General features: G+C 37.2%; 1 protein-coding gene across 5 annotated transcripts in view; it reads left to right on the top strand.

The window, feature by feature from the left end:
* The first annotated feature begins 3,226 nt into the window (after positions 1-3,226).
* LOC139765834 (uncharacterized) overlaps positions 3,227-16,688 on the top strand; it is a 60,747-nt gene continuing 47,285 nt past the window's right edge. For 2 of the 5 annotated variants that reach the window (XM_071693655.1, XM_071693654.1), the window contains exon 1: positions 3,227-4,287. In XM_071693655.1, coding sequence (XP_071549756.1) covers positions 3,478-4,287 — 810 coding nt within the window. In that variant the 5' untranslated portion in view covers positions 3,227-3,477. The remainder of the gene's footprint in view (positions 4,288-16,688) is intronic. The other 3 variants (XR_011716739.1, XM_071693652.1, XM_071693651.1) reach the window with 2 other exon arrangements.

The raw sequence follows: 16,688 nt of genomic DNA, 5'->3' as shown, positions 1-16,688 counted from the left end.
AATTCCTGGTGATTTTCATCGGTTCCCACTGATTTGAATTTCTCATATGTTTTCCTCTTTTGGCGAAATATTGCAAGTTTTCTTCGTAATTCGTTGAATTTCTCTATTCTCAGAGTTTCGAGCACTGTGTTTTTAGAATTATTCCACATTTCCTCGACCGTATAAACGTCAAAAAGTTTAATCCAAATTGATACCGCGAATTTCGTGTCTAAGGTTTTCAAAATCTGCTCGCCTGTAATCTGGGATCAAGAGTTTGTTGTCATTTATGTCATAATATAAACTTATCTAATCTTATCAAACTGTGATCGCTGTATGACAAGACTTTCGCCTGGTTCGTAAGAGTTGAAAGTGTCTGCTGACAAGATCAAAAATGTTTTCAACTTTTTTTATTATCATTATTAACTTCTAGAAAATGATTTGGGCATGGAGTGGATGTGTGAGGATTGGTTGAAAAAGGTGATGTATGTGTCAGAGATTCAGGGTACATGGGGAACGGGGTGACCAAATGGAGATGGAAGGATGGAGTGAAATAGAGTTTGAGCGATGGGGGCCTGGACATGCAGGAGGGTGAAAGACGTGCACGGAACAGAGCGAATAGGGACGATGTGGTGTACCGGGGTCGACATGCTATCAGTGGACTGATTAGGGCATGTGAAGCACCGGGGTAAACCATGGAAAGGTCTGTGGAGCTTGGTTGTGGATAGGGAGCTGTGGTTTCGGTGCATTACATATATGACAGCTAGAGACTGAGAGTGAGCGAATGTGGCCTTCCTTCGTCTGTTTCCTTCGTATTCCCTGCGTGTCGTAGAAGGCAAGGCGACTATAAGGGGAGGGCATGGTGGGGGGTGGGCTAGAAACTCTCCCCTCCAGTTTTTACTTTTCCGAAAGAAGGAACAGAGAAGGGGGCCAAGTGAGGATTTTCCCTCTAAAGCTCAGTCCTCTGTTCTTAACACTATCAAGCTAACACAAGAAATGGCAAATATGTGTGTGTGTGTGTGTGTGGTAGGTGCTTCATAGAAATGATCTTCCTCATCATTACATAATACTTTACATACATTCTCCTTTGCTTTATTAGTCAGTTGTAGACCTAATTTACTATCTTCATTTTTGTAGTTCTGCCAAAAAAAGTAAATAAAAAAGGAGAAAAGGCCACAAGTACATCGATACACCATCCCCCTCTCCCTTTTTGAAACGTTGGGATGGGGGGAAAAGGCTTGCCTTTTGTGGGCCAGTACTTGTTCAAAACACCACCAATGTGGACCATCACCTTATGCTGTTTTCTTTCTTGTGGGGCTGGTCCTCCTCATGTGTCACCCTGTATTCTTAAGCCACACCGACATGGTCAAGTCTGTCCGAAATTTTAAACCCAACTGTCCTCATCTCAGTGTATTGCACTGTCTAAAACACTATACGATAGAATATAGATAATTGAACATGGATATTTTTAATTGCTTGTGAGATAAAGATGTTATATTCATTTAATCTGGTTGAGAGAGAGGAAGTGACTGACTGCATTTCGTATTGATTGCCTTCATCGTTCGACTTCAACTTCGTAAGGCATTAGCAGTGATTAATAGGCCAATAAAAAAGTTCTTTGTTGTTTTATATTTAGTAACCCTCTTCCTAAGTGCAGATATCTCATCTTGCAAGCTCAGACTGCAGTTGAAGGACTGAATAAACTTAGATTATTAGTAATGTGGATCATTTTTCCTTATATCTACATAAAAATGTTTTTTTGAGAGAATGTTTTTAACAGGGAAATCTCTTTCGATGCTAATGGTGTTGGGTAAGTAAGATGCAGCAATAATACACCCCCACATTGTAGATGTCTCATCCTCTCATGCACACTTCAGTCTACGTATTTCCCTTCCACAGCAAGTTATTAGGTAAGGCAGATTTGGTTATTTTTAAGTCTCTCCTGCCTTGAAAGACTTCTAATTTGCTTCAGCCTCCTCTGTATATACTGTCTGGACCATTTATATACTCATTCTGATTTAGCTCCGGTATAACATATGCAATTATACTGATAATTCGTCTAGAATGACTTTATATTTCTATATTCAGATGAGTGGTAAAGTGGTATCTTACTATTGGGTTATAATACATTTGGATCATGAGTCAGTCGACATGGTTTGATAGTAGAAATCTCGACCTGTCGTTGCATGATACTTCTAAATTATACAGAGGTTAGGCAATATAATATCACAAAACCTCTGTATCAATAAAAGAAATTTGTAATATGAAATAATATCCAAGAATGAAATTATATTTAGAATAGAATAATTGTATTTATATCTTTGTAGGGAACTTGGGTTACTTATATAACCTTGTTACATCTCAGCGGTCTTCAATATTTGTGAATTGAGTTAGATAATCATACACCATTGCCTGATATTAAGAATTCAAATCCTCACAGAGAGAGATATATGGCTGAAGCTTTTGAAAAACGATATGCTCATAGCTTTGATTTACGTCCATTGTATACGGTTTTGAGGATGTGCCATCATGAATACCAATGCAGGAGAGAAAAAAAAAATCCCTTTATTTCAATTGTTATACATAATTATCGTATTGCTAGTTTTTCCAAGTAAATCTGTCATACCGTCCCTAGCATATTTCAGAAATTTAAACAACATTGTTCCAAAGTGTGGGCAACGCGCCCGATAAATACGCAAACGCCTTTCACATGATGTACCAATGAATGAACTTACATTATATGAAAACTATATACATATTTATGATGGAAATAAAACTGATGCTATCATAATATGAAAAGATTCTTTATCGTGGAATGATTACTTTTATATCCTACGTGCCTAGTACATGGCTCGAAATGGAGTGGCATGACCAGATCTGCTTTGGAATATATTCATTTGATTTTTAGAAGGATCTTCACTGACCCCATAGAGGAATATTAATATGTTATATCAACGTAAAATTACTCCTGACACTGAATAAGAAAAGGTACCTCTTGATAAAAATTTAACTAATTTCTTTTTCGTAATAAGCTGATTCTCAGCCTCTCCAGATGTTTACTTTGGCTGTAATTGTAATGTACATTTATTGTAAATATAAACTATGTGTAATGAAGTATATTTAAGGTCCTTTATAGATGATATAATAACATGTACACCCTATGTCTTAAAATCTACTTTTCAAGCAAAGTCTATAAAACACAATTATCATCTACTTTCATTAACATACCTCGACACCATATTCAAGAATATACTCCAATTCAACCTTTTTTACCATAGGGGTCGATAGATATTAGTCTATTTCACGTCAGGAATATAGAAATGTAAAAATACTGGAACAACATCCTATCCCCCTGATGAGGAGGTCGAAGAAACTCGTCTGCGATCCAAACATAACACAACCCCGAGTGACGAGATAATGGCGGGCCTTAACTGCGACGGTACCCGGGCCGTGTGGGCACTGTCAAAACGTCTCTGATGTGCTGTAGAACCTGAGAGTACCATGAGTGAGACCCACTTGAGGAGGGTATTGGTGGAAGACATCCCGTCTCTGGTGGCGTGCCACACCGTCGCGAGCCAGTCAGCTGATTTGGCCCCTGTGCACGGTGCCAGGGCGAAAGGCCCCCACGCCCACGTCATGGATAAAAGGACGGTAGCAGAGGGTGGTGGTGCCGCCGCCGCCCCTGCCATGGACAAGAGGGCGGTGGCAGATGGGACCGCTCATGGCTCTGGGTTGGCAAGTGAACTGAGAGAGAAACTCACCTTCAAGATGGGTGTCATGAATGGGATGAAGATAGGCACCACGGATGCCGAGGTGCACGTGCCAGCGGTTAAATCAACTAAGTCGCTTGTGTTGGAAGAGCAGTGTTCAGAGTCTAGTCACGATTCCATGTCCAAATCCGATATCAATGGGTCTGTGTGTAATGGCCATTCTGTGTCTGAAGCCACCAGTAGCAATAGTATCGCTATTTCGGACACGTTTTCCATTAACTCAGAAAAGTCGTCGGATTCTTCCCATTCATTTTCTGGTGCTCGACCAAGGACAAGAAACACATCTAACAGTTCACAAAGCACGCAACCTAAAAGTGAAAATGATCTTAGCTCAACCAGTGAAAGTTTAATAACACCAGAAATTTGCATAAGTCCTGTTCCGTCAACCGTAGACAGTGATCTGAAAGTAGATTATGTTAATTATGAAAATGAACTACAAATGTCGGCCATAATGAGGTTAATACAGAAGGATTTATCTGAACCTTATTCAATATATACTTATAGATATTTTATACATAACTGGCCCAAGTTGTGCTTCCTGGTATGTAAGTCCTTTGTTTTTGTATTGGTTAGGGATGATACTAAAAGGCGTGGAGATGTTGCACCGCATCAGTATTTTCTGTGAAATATTTGACAGTTCACACATTATCAGTAAAGTGGTTATATTAATGTTAGAGCAGTTTGACAGTGCATTAGGATATTTTGATGTATAAGAGAAGTGATTACGTTGTGCATGTCTCGATCTTCCTTGCTTTCGCCTTCTGTCGTGAGGATGCCACTGAGAAATTTTTGATGGGATTTTCATGGGGTGAGTTTCCACTTTGTTGATAATTTAATGAGGAAAATAAACACTGAAATATGGCTTAAGATACATAAAAGCTTAGAAAAACAAGTATAGTGCACGAGTCAGGGAAATAACTTATGGTGATCCTACCTAAATTGATTGCAAATATATCAGTTTGCTTTATGATTGTATTTTAAGAATTTTATTGAGCTATTGTGACAAATGTATGTCATGGCACCATTTTGGATAGATTAGCAGTTTTCAGCTACTGGGACCTTTAAAAACATCATGCTACTCACATAGTAGCCAAAACATAAGTGGAAACATACTAACATTAAATCCAACAAATAGTGTAATTTGACATTTAGCGAATCTTGACCCTTTAATGCTTAAGTAAATTTATCTTTCCGGTGTCCAAAATTCACTTTTTTTTTTTAAGTTTAGAAAATGCTGTTAGCCTTACAGTTTAAAAAATATTCAAAGTACAATGGTAGTGTTCACTTCAGGATTATGTTTCATCCACTGTTTTCACTCTAATGATGTCGAAGTTTTGTGGATTTTTCAACACAAAATGAAAAGTGTTGGAGTAAGGCTTGAGTGTCAAGATAGTTGCCTCTGTGCTTATTTTATTGTTTATATACACAAAATCAAAAAAGGAAAAATTTGCAAATTATGATAGTTTTATCGTACGTAATAAGCCTTTTCGTCAGTATGATTCACCAATGATTTTTTCATAACAGCAAAATTATTTAAGTTTGAGAAGTTAACGTGTGCACGCATTACATGCAGGTTCTCTATGTTGAGTGGAAGGTGTCATCATCGCTTTTGACAGTAAACTTCCCACCACATTTTGGTCAGTTTTCAGTCATGATAGAGTCATTGTCCATAAAATTACTCACTACACGATCTAAAGATAGGTTGACATTATAGATTGATCAAGAATCATCTACCTGGTCCTCTGATTGAAAATGTAGCTTTACGCCGCTTGGTTCCCTTCCTAGGAAACTCACAGAAATGTGCTTTCATTGGCATGGTTGGAGAATGAGTAACTGTGGGGTGAAATTATCATGCACTCCCACCACTCGGTTTCTGTGCACAATGAGAAACTCCTCCAATTTACTTTTCCAAAAGAAGGAAGAGATTGGGGCCATATGAGGAGATTTCCCTCTAAGGCTTGTTCATCTGTTCAGGAACGCTACCTCGCTAACATGGAAAATGGCAAATGTGTAAAAAAAAAAAAAAAAAAGAAAAATAAACCGCATTCCCTGCATGTCCTAAAATGCAAGTAAAAGGGGAGGGAGTGGGGGTCTGGAAATCCTCTCCTCCTGTTTTTGATTTTCCAAAAGAAGGATCAAAGAAGTGGGTCACATGAGGATATTTCTCTATAAAGTTTCAGTCCTATATTCTTAACACTCCCTTGCTAATGCGGGTAATGGCGAATATGTATGAAAAAAGAAGGAACAGAGAGGGGGACCAAATGAGGATTTCCCTCAAAGGCTCAGTCCTTTGTTATTAACACTACCTCGCTGGTGTGGGAAATGGTGAATAGTAGGAAAATGTGAATAAGAGCAAGGTTATTAGGTACAAAAGGGTTGAGGGACAAGTCAATTGGGAGGTAAGTTTGAATGGAGAAAAACTGGAGGAAGTGAAGTGTTTTAGATTTCTGGGAGTGCATTTGGCAGGGGATGGAACCATGGAAGCGGAAGTGAATCATAGGGTGGGGGAGGGGGCAAAAGTCGTGGGAGCGTTGAAAAATGTATGGAAGTCGAGAATGTTATCTTGGAAAGCAAAAATGGGCATGTTTGAAGGAATAGTGGTTCCAACAATGTTATATGGTTGTGAGGCATGGGCTATGGATAGAGTTGTGCGGAGGAGGGTGGATGTGCTGGAAATAAGATCTTTGAGGACAATATGTGGTGTGAGATGGTTTGATTGAGTAAGTAATAATAGGGTCAGAGAGATGTGTGGTAATAAAAAGAGTGTGGTTGAGAGAGCAGAAGAGTTTTGAATTGGTTTGGTCACATAGAGAGAATGAGTGAGGAAAGATTGACCATGAGGATATTTGTGTCAGAGGAGGGAACGAGGAGAAGTGGGAGACCAAGTTAGAGGTGGAAAGATGGAGTGAAAAAGACTTAAAGTGATCGGGGCCTGAACATGCAGGAGGGTGAAAGGTGTGCAAGGAATAGAGTGAATTGGAACGATGTGGTATACTGGGGTAGACGTGCTGTCAAAGGATTGAACCAGGGCATGTGAAGTGTCTGGGATAAACCATGGAAAGTTTTGTGGGGCCTGGATGTGGAAAGGGAGCTGTGGTTTCAGTGCATCATTACATGACAGGTAGAGACTGCGTGCGAACGAATGTGGCCGTTGTTGTCTTTTTGTAGCGCTACCTCACGCACGTGAGGGGGTTGTTATTTCATGTGTGGCGGGATGGTGATGGGAACGAATAAAGGCAGACAGTATGAATTATGTACATGTGTATATATGTATATGTCTGTATGTGTATATATATGTATATGTTGAGATGTATAGGTATGTATATTTGCGTGTGTGGACGTGTATGTATATACATGTGTATGTGGGTGAGTTGGGCCATTTCTTTCGTCTGTTTCCTTGCACTGCCTCGCTAACGCGGGAGACAGCAACAAAGCAATATATATATATATATATATATATATATATATTATCCCTGGGGATAGGGGATTAAGAATACTTCCCACGTATTCCCTGCGTGTCGTAGAAGGCGACTAAAAGGTGAGGGAGCAGGGGGCTGGAAATCCTCCCCTCTCGTTTTTTTTTTAATTTTCCAAAAGAAGGAACAGAGGGGGCCAGATGAGGATATTCCAAAAAAGGCCCAGTCCTCTGTTCTTAACGCTACCCCGCTAATGCGGGAACTGGCGGATAGTTTAAAAGAAAAAGAAATATATATATATATATATATATATATATATATATATATATATATATATGATACTGTTACAGCAAAGTTTAGGGGAAGTTTTGGGTGTGGTTCTTGGTGTAAGATTTTACTTTAAAGGCGTCAGCAGAAAAAGTTTAGGATTTGCAGTTCATGCATAGTGAAGTTCATATGGACTGGTGTAGCATAATTCAGGGCATTATTGTTTAGTAAAAGTTAAGTTTACCCTTACATCAAAAGTAGCTGTGGATATTTTGTTTTTGTTGTGCAGTGGAAGCTGTATCCTTAAATACTAAAACAAAGTATACTAAGATACAAGAGGATTACAATGGGGTCAGCAGAATGCACCTTTGATAATGTAGGAAACATTCAGTTAATGAAATTTATATTTATACTAAGTGTATTGCTTCTCTATACTAGCATACATTTTTGTGATTTTGTCTCATGATCATTTCGAAGTTGCAGCACCGTGCAGAAGGATAGTAGTAGGGTCATTGAAGAATTATCTGTAATATTGAAGGACACCTTGTTGACTCTTGAAATTTATGTTTTGTATTACCAGTTCAAAGCATTTCTGTATGCTTTTATTATGATTTTGTTCCGCAGTTCAAGTGTTGATGCAGTGCCCGATTTGCGCAGATCATTAGAGCCAAAGCATTGCTTTTCGTACTCATAAGTTATCATTGAATTTTATTTGTGCACTTCTTATCATTATGACTCCTTGCATTTGCTGAGTAAATATCGAAATTTGTGCCATGACATGCATTTGGAATGATTTCCCAAGAAATATCTCAAGATACAGTAAAGCAAAATAACATAAGTGATATCAATTTAGGTAGAAGACTATGTATGCCATATCATCACAGGGGCACATCCCCAGCTCTATTGTATCCTGCTTGTATTTCACTGTATTTTGGTATTTTAGCTGTATTTTGATGTTTAGGGTGTGCCCCAAGTGAAGTTTGAATAATATTATAACAGGGTTGATATATAGATTAACTCTGTATTACTGTTAGGTTTGGAGAGACTTTGTTTTACAGTGCTAGCATAATATTTAGAGAATGCATTTTTTTTTTTTTTTTTTATGTTGAAGGCTCCAGTCACGGACAAAAGTCCACATCAAGGCCAGGCCTTAATTGAAATAGAGAATTATGAAGCGGAAAGAGAAAAGACAAGGAAAAGTATTTATGAATTTTTGAGGATGTGAAAGACCTGTCTTTTGAAGTGTGCCAGGTCATAGGGATTGGGAAAGACATGAGAAGGTAGAGAGTTCCAAAGCTTCGACATGTAGGGAAAGAAGGAGCCATCAAAACATCCCACCCTTGAGTTGCCAATGGTCAAAAAAATAATTGTGACGCAGCAGCTTGCCAAGTATTGGGTGGTTTGGCTAGTGTTGGAGCATGAAGTTGAGCATTAGCTATGTTCATTGAATGTTAGATAAGGCACTAGTAGTATATTAAGGAAATTGTGGCATTAATTGAAGAAATACACATAAAGCACTTGTAGAAAAAAATCAACAGAACCTAAGATCCTTGACCTAATCACTGTAGCAATGTTGATGCTCAATATTTTTAACAAATATACCAGTCTCGCCCATGATTGAGCTCTCGCAGTGTTAGGACAGTGAATGGCTTCATGTTAGGGTTGTCAGTGATTAGTATCATCTAACCACTGAGATAGGGAATGCTAGCTGGTTACAAAGACATAGAAAGTTCAAGAGATGGGGCCCCACCATGGTAGAAGTCTCCAATGGGGCTCCATGAGTGTAGAAGTCTCTTGCCAGATTGAACAGATAGATAATTTGTGTTGATATGGGACTGGATGTCATCTGACACAATACACTGATTGATCATGTAATCCCCAGTAGCAGACATATTTAATGCTGTCACATTTCTAAAGTCATTTCTGCTGCTAAATGGGGTTTTTGTAGGTTCTGATGATTATTTTTACATGTGTAGTAATTGTCTTTATGTGAATTAGCCACACATTTCTGCATCATATGTTATTCAGTAAGATATGATGCTCCAGATCATGAGCCACAAGTTATTTTATTCTCTAAACACTGCACTAGCATTATGGAACAAAATCACACGATATCTTACGCAAAAGCTTCTAGTAATTTGGTGATGATGTAAATATTTACCAATACGAGTTGAAGGGTGTTGTTTGGAGTATTATATTCCATTGAATAAAGTGATAGTTGTGAGGGCCACGTGTATGGGAAAATGTGGGAATTGATGATATATAAGTAAAACACAGAGAAGATTAACAGGACCTATGAATTCCCTCACTTAACCTCTCCCAGTGGGTGTGACGAAACCCCATAACACACCAAAGTTTACCAGAATAACAGTTTCTGCCATCCAATTTGCCAAAATTGTGTTCATATAAGCAAGTAAAACAAAGTTTAATATTTTTTTTTTTTTTTTTTTTTTTTATACTTTGTCGCTGTCTCCCGCGTTTGCGAGGTAGCGCGAGGAAAATCTCAGCCAGTGAAAGAAGGAAATGATTATTTTGCCCTAGAACTTTCACCAGTATAGTCTCCCAGAGTGCTGAAATACAGCTTGAATGATGAAATTGTTGGATAAAAGATCATTTTCCCTCCTCAACTCAGCAAGGGAGAAATAAACTTGTGAGGGAATTTATTCGTAGCTAAGACAGCAATAAGCTGTATACAGCCTGGTGTTAACAAGAGTCCCAAATGGTGGTCACCTCATTTATGTACAGTTTTGATACACTTGCTTTTCCTTATATTGGCACAAACTATTTTGTTGCAAATGTCTGCATTGCATTGAATATGTTAATGTCATTTCATTGTGACATTAGATGTGGAATTATGGTCAGATAGTGATAAGAAATTAATTGATAGTGTATTTGTAAGCTCCCCAGATATGAGGTCAGATGAGGAACTCATACACATCCAATGTGCTTATTATCTTATGACTTGAAAGCGATATATTTGTTACCAACATTGTATTCTTAGGGAGCATATTCCAGTACCAAATTAGAAACCAGTTTCCCCTGAGATTTGTTTCCGAAGCTCACGCCAATTCAGTTTTGATAGGTTTCCATGCAATATTGAAGAATTAGAGTGAAAGAAGATCTGCATTCTCCTGGCCATGCAGAAATTTACTGACTTAAATCATGTCTGAATCCTTAAAAGTTAAGATATTTCATCACACTAAATCAGCAGTCCCTTGAAGCAACTTAGTGCTGTATTTAGATACAGACATTGTACTGCATACTCTGGGATAGCCATAACAAGGACCAAATATAAGGATGAAATGATTTCCTTGTAAGAGATAGAAAATTTTTCTATTACCTACTGTAACAGTCTTAGCTGAATCTGCTGCACTTTCAGATTTGAAGAAATGCACACTTGAGTCCAATTTAAGATGTTTTTTGTTTGTTTGTTTTTCAAACTTGTGCCACAAATATCAAAGTCTACTCCTGTATAAATATTGCTAACATGCATACTTTTACACTTTGCACAAAAAATCAGGAGCCATTCATCATACCATTCTTCCGTACATTTAATGTCGTACATAAATGTTCTCACTTCCTCTTTTCCATCTGTGACTCGATAGATTTTTGCATTGTCTAAGAAATGACTATCTCGAGATTCTGAGTTTCTAAGTCATTGATATATATTAAGGAAAGTATTGATCCCAAGACACTGCCCTGTTTGAAGGCATTAACGGTCGACAACCAAACTTAGTTTTCTTCCTTTCAACAAATCCTAGGAAACCTCTCTTGGAGAAAGGCTGTGATCCACTTATACTTGTGGTTTGTAGTTTTGATATCAGTCTCCTGTAAGATTCATTATCAGAGGCTTTAACTTAATCTAGGTAAATAATGTCAACATTGTCATCGTCCTCAGATTTTACAAGGTAATTTAAGTAGCAAAGGAGATTAGATTTAGTGCCACTGTTATTCCAAAAACCTTGTGGGGAATAGCTAATCACAAACAACTCAGTATGTTCAACAGTATTCTCTGATCTTATCCTTTAAGAGTTTCTACTCCAAACCAGTCAGGGAGATTTGGGGTCACCCCCCCCCCCTTTTCTCTTTCTCTCTCTCCATTTGCCTGGGACCAAGCCTGCATAGAATGACAGTTTGAAGATATCAGTTGAGAGGTGACTTAGAATGTCTGCGCAGGTTTTTAGGATACCCCATCTTAGACCACTGCTTTATCCACTTTCAAATTCTTTAGTTTATTATTTGATACTTCGTGTGATACTCATATGTGGCTGACCTATAAAGCTAACGTCAGTTATAGGTATGGGAAGTAATAGGTCCTCCCGAACAAATACTGTATAAAAGCATGAATTTGTAAATTGAGCTGTTTCCTGTAAATATTGGATAAGGTACCATTGGGTCCTTTCACTTGCACTACATCTTTTTTTAATTTCTAACTTAAGCAGTTTCCCTCTCAGATCTGAATATACTCTTGTTCTAATTTCTATAGTTACAATATTCCTACACATATTGCAATCGTTTCTTCTTTGTATTTTCCTGGATCTCTGTCTTTGCCAATAATAATGAGTGAGGATGTCTATGACAGTTATGGAAAATGTTGGGCAAACGTAAGGAAAACGATAGTAAAAATCAACAGAATCATTGAAAAACATTCCTAATGATCTAAGGGCCAAGATTGGTGTACTGTACTTTTCAAAATTTTAGTGAAATATTCCAGCAACATTTTCATTGTCTTCTTTTCCATTTTGGTTGCATGTGGTGGAGGAAATACATACAGTCAACAGATACGAGAAATGGACATTGGACATGCTTCCCATTAAGGGAATACAAAAGGCACATAAATTTCATATATTTTTCAAATGTTGAAATAATTATTTTTGGTTGTTAGGGGAAGCTAGGTGGGACTTTCATAAGTTTTGCTGCTCTCTCGAAGCTTAACGTACTTTTACCCCCACACTTTCCTTCCCCATTATCACATTTTTGGGTAAAGAGAATTAATGCTCTGTATCATGCTCCCCAGGTTAAATATTCAAACTGTTACTAAGTATAAGGAATCCACTCATGTACATTTCTTCCACATCTGTTTGTTATTTGTGTGGTTCTGAACTTTGTGTTGGTAAAGTTCTACTTTTTGGGTATCATAATAATATCATAACTTATGTATTTGAGAGAAATGCATATCAGTGGACTCTTTACACTTAGTAAGATTGAATACGAACTGGGGAGTGTGATTTATATCATTATTATCTTAAGAATAAGAAATGGGTGGGGATGGCAGTGATGTTCATCAAAAACTGTCGAGCAAGAGTAAGTAAAGCACCAATAGAAATCAGGAAAACCGTGAAAACCTTACCTAAGGTTTGAGATTTGCATTACTTTTCAATATTTTCATCAAAACGTACCAACAGCATTGTTGTCACCTTTCATCAGTTTGGTTGCATGCAATGGGAGGGAATGAATACAGCAATTTGGCACAGAGAAATGTATTAGGAATCAAACACATACAGTATTCATATCTGACTTTTAAAAGCATTTAGGATAATTATTTAGAATTGATAGGGAAAATTAGGGAAGGTTTTCATAGTTTTTTAATTCTAGAAGCTTCATACACTTTTATGCAACATTTTCTCTAATTATCATAGACCTGTGTTTTACCACATTTATTACTGGTATTTTAGGGAAAAAAAAAAAGACAATGCTCCATATCATGTTATGCTACCCTGGTGTAAGCCACTACTATTAAACAAGTTCATTGATATGCATTTCTTCAAAATCCATAAGTTACAGTGTGCTTCATGGAAATTACCAACAGAATTGGAAGAAATGCTTATCGTTGAACTTCTTATACTTAGTGATTTAGGTTACGGGAGCATGATTTGAGCTCTGTATTTGTCCTATTACAATAGATATGATAGGAAAGACTACACAGATAAGGGGAAATGTGAATTAAACATCTAGAAATCAGCAGAACTTATGAAAATCTTCCCTAACGACCTGTATTAACCAAAATTTACCCTATTTTTATATTTGTATATTGTTGCGTTTAAGGATGATTACAATGTTGTTGGTAAATATCAACTATTATATTGAAAACTGTGGGAAATCTTAGCAATAATGGGAAGTTAGGTGTTGTCACAGGTGCTCCTGCTCTCTGGTAGTTTTAACTTTACACCACATTTTCCTTGATCATGATAGCAGTCTCCATTCATGTGTTCATTATTCACAAAATAGAATAGTACACCAAATCATGCTCTCCTCCATTCTAAACCAATTCTATGAAGTATATAGAGTACATTGATGTGCATCTCTGAAATTCATAATGTTTTTGTGGTTTTCCTACTGTATACTATGGGATTGATGAAAAAATGGGTGAAACTCTCACAGATCACTGGAATCTGTTAAAACCCACCAAAGATGCTGAGATTTGACTTGATTTTTAGTGTTATGGTCAGAGTGTGGGAGAGGCCAAGAGACCTATGATTTTAGCATGTAAAAAAGCATGGCATTCTTTGGTTGGTAGTACCACTGCCTTACCCTCCCAAACAGTTCCATTTCATGTGATTTCTAGCAGCACATCACTTTAATGTTAGTTATTTTATTTATTATACTTTGTCGCTGTCTCCCGCGTTAGCGTGGTAGAGCAAGGAAACAGACGAAAGAATGGCCCTACCCACCCACATACACAATGATATACATTCATGTCCACACATGCACATATACATGCCTATACATTTCAACATATACATATATATACATACACAGACGTATACATATATACACATGTACATAATTCATACTTGCTGCCTTTATTCATTCCCATCGCCACTCTGCCACATGAGATGACACCCTCCTCCCTGCACGCGCGCGCGAGGTAGCGCTAGGAAAAGACAACAAAGGCCACATTTGTTCACACTCGGTCTCTAGTTGTCATGTATAATTGATGTTAGCTGTCATGTATAATTAATGTTAGTAAAGTTATTTTTGTTCTGATGTTAGGTGAGATTCTTACTGCTGTTCCACCTACTTTTGCTTAATTGGTCAGCCTCACTTTTCCCACATATTCATGAACCTCCCCTCTTTCACTTATTCTGTAGGATGTGCTATGTGTCTCCGAATGAATTGGCCACTTTTACTATAAGTAGAAAGTTTATTGCTGTATGTTTTAGGGTCTGTTAATCATTTCCCTGGTGCTTTAAAAGTAAGATTTTAATGTTATTAGGTTGTGTTAGGGTAGCTTTCCCATACTGGCATTTATAACAGAGAAGTTGCCTGTAGATCTTGTGGTGGTAGGAAGACCAAGACTTGCTATTGTCACTTTCTGCTTCAGAAAAATATCCTAATTGCACTGCTTTTAGTTTTTATGGGGCTATCCATTGCCTATAGATAATATATAATTAAGTATTTTTTTTTCTATATAATCATTTTGATACTGTAGAGATGTATTGATGAAATGTTATCAAACTGAATATTGTGTGTTTGATCTTATTCAATATTTTTCAAGTCATTTTGGATGTAGAGAAACATCTCCATACCTGTTGGCATCTTAAGAATGTGTAATGAGGAACTAATCACTTAAGGATAGATATATACTCTTTTTTTTTATTATTGTCATTATGACTTTTCCCATAGAAGATTGATTGTATTAGTTCTTAAACATTGACAGAATGATAATTTTTCAAGATATAGACAAAAAATGAGTTCTTCAAATTTTGTTTCCCATTCTTAAATGAAATAGATACTTGTAAAAGTAAAGGATGTGTATGAAAAATGAGATAAGTTAACTTGGACAACCATAATATTGTGCTAAAGGTAATTCATAAAGCCTCCAGTAAGGAGTAGCTAAGGGGGCAAGAAAGAGTGTAAGGTAGAGTAATTGCCGGGGGATGAGTTCCTGAAGTATATCCTTTTTGACAGAGATATTCCTAAAAATCTGGTTACTGCTTACATCTATTTATGTATATTTTGACATAGATTTACACATTTTTGTTTATGTACCATATATGATTACACTTCAAAATAACTTCCAGACAAAGGTAGCCTCTCCAGCAAGCAACTTTAATGGTTAAGAAACGTCACCCATTTAAAATATTGGTAATTTGTTCAGAAGAACCCCTCAGAAAATAATGCTACTATGATGATTCCTGGTGCCTACCATGCAAACCATTTTATGATATTGTATCTGAGGGTTAATTTTCGGGAAAGAAGAGTTTGACTGGGCTTATGATTTGAAGTCTGACTGGAAAATTCATATTTAGTCTTTAAGGTTTTTTTGTGTATGTGTTTGTTTTGTTGCTATCGTCTCAGAAGTAGTTATACAAAAACACAAGTTGACATTAACAGAACATTTGACACTATCATGTAACATATCTTGACACAAAAGGTACTTAACACTCCACAACAGTAACGGAAAGCAGTATCAGTATTTGCTGTTTTGACTTTTCTAAAAAAAAAAAAAAAAAGTTATGCTCATATGCCATTTGTAGTAACATGGTTCTGATTAATTGTGGATCAGGAATCTTCTTTCCACACACTCACGTACATCACAACTTATGACAGTGTTTAATTGTTTTCTAAGTTCTTTTCCCTTATTCATATCTCCTAAGAGAAAAATTGTGCATATGGCCACTCTTGCTTCCCTATGTCACAGTGCAGTGTACAGTTCAGTAGAATTTATATGACTGTGCTATGTAGTTTATCATATGTAAATATTATAATGTTGCCGTACTTTACGAGCAGTTGACAGTAGAGTACAGTAAGCATCTGTTGTTCAGTGCATTACTTTATATTCTATACTCACCAGAAGATACATTCCTGATGTAGCCCTTTGCTACATGTATAGCAAGTAAATGTCAGAGGTTGAGAGTGTTTTGTGTCCATGTATTTAGATGGATAATGAGTCACCCAACCCTGGCTACCAGTGTTACTTGTAGGCTGATTTCAGCCCAGCATAGCACCTTGCCTTTATGGCGTGGCACCTTACCCTTTTTCAGATTTGTAAGTGATGCCTTGCCCTTTTTTCGACCAGAGCTGCATTTAAAAGTAAGCTATGCTTTTATTTTGATTTTATTTTTAATACCAGCAAGGAGTAGGGGGGGATTCTTGCATGCCAGAGTAAGGAAAAAAGTAGCTATGACACACAATTATGTAGGTTTTGGTATGTGTTAATTAAAGATTTGGACTCGTATGTTTGAAAATTGTGCCCTGTTTAAGGTCAAGATGTACCATGAAAAATGTCATTTTCCCTTGTTTTTTGTCTGATGCA

The sequence above is a fragment of the Panulirus ornatus genome, chromosome 56, assembly GCF_036320965.1.
Source record: "Panulirus ornatus isolate Po-2019 chromosome 56, ASM3632096v1, whole genome shotgun sequence".
NCBI classification, from domain to species: domain Eukaryota; kingdom Metazoa; phylum Arthropoda; class Malacostraca; order Decapoda; family Palinuridae; genus Panulirus; species Panulirus ornatus.
The sequence above is the reverse complement of the archived record's forward strand: the minus strand, read 5'-3'. Positions and strand labels throughout refer to the sequence as shown.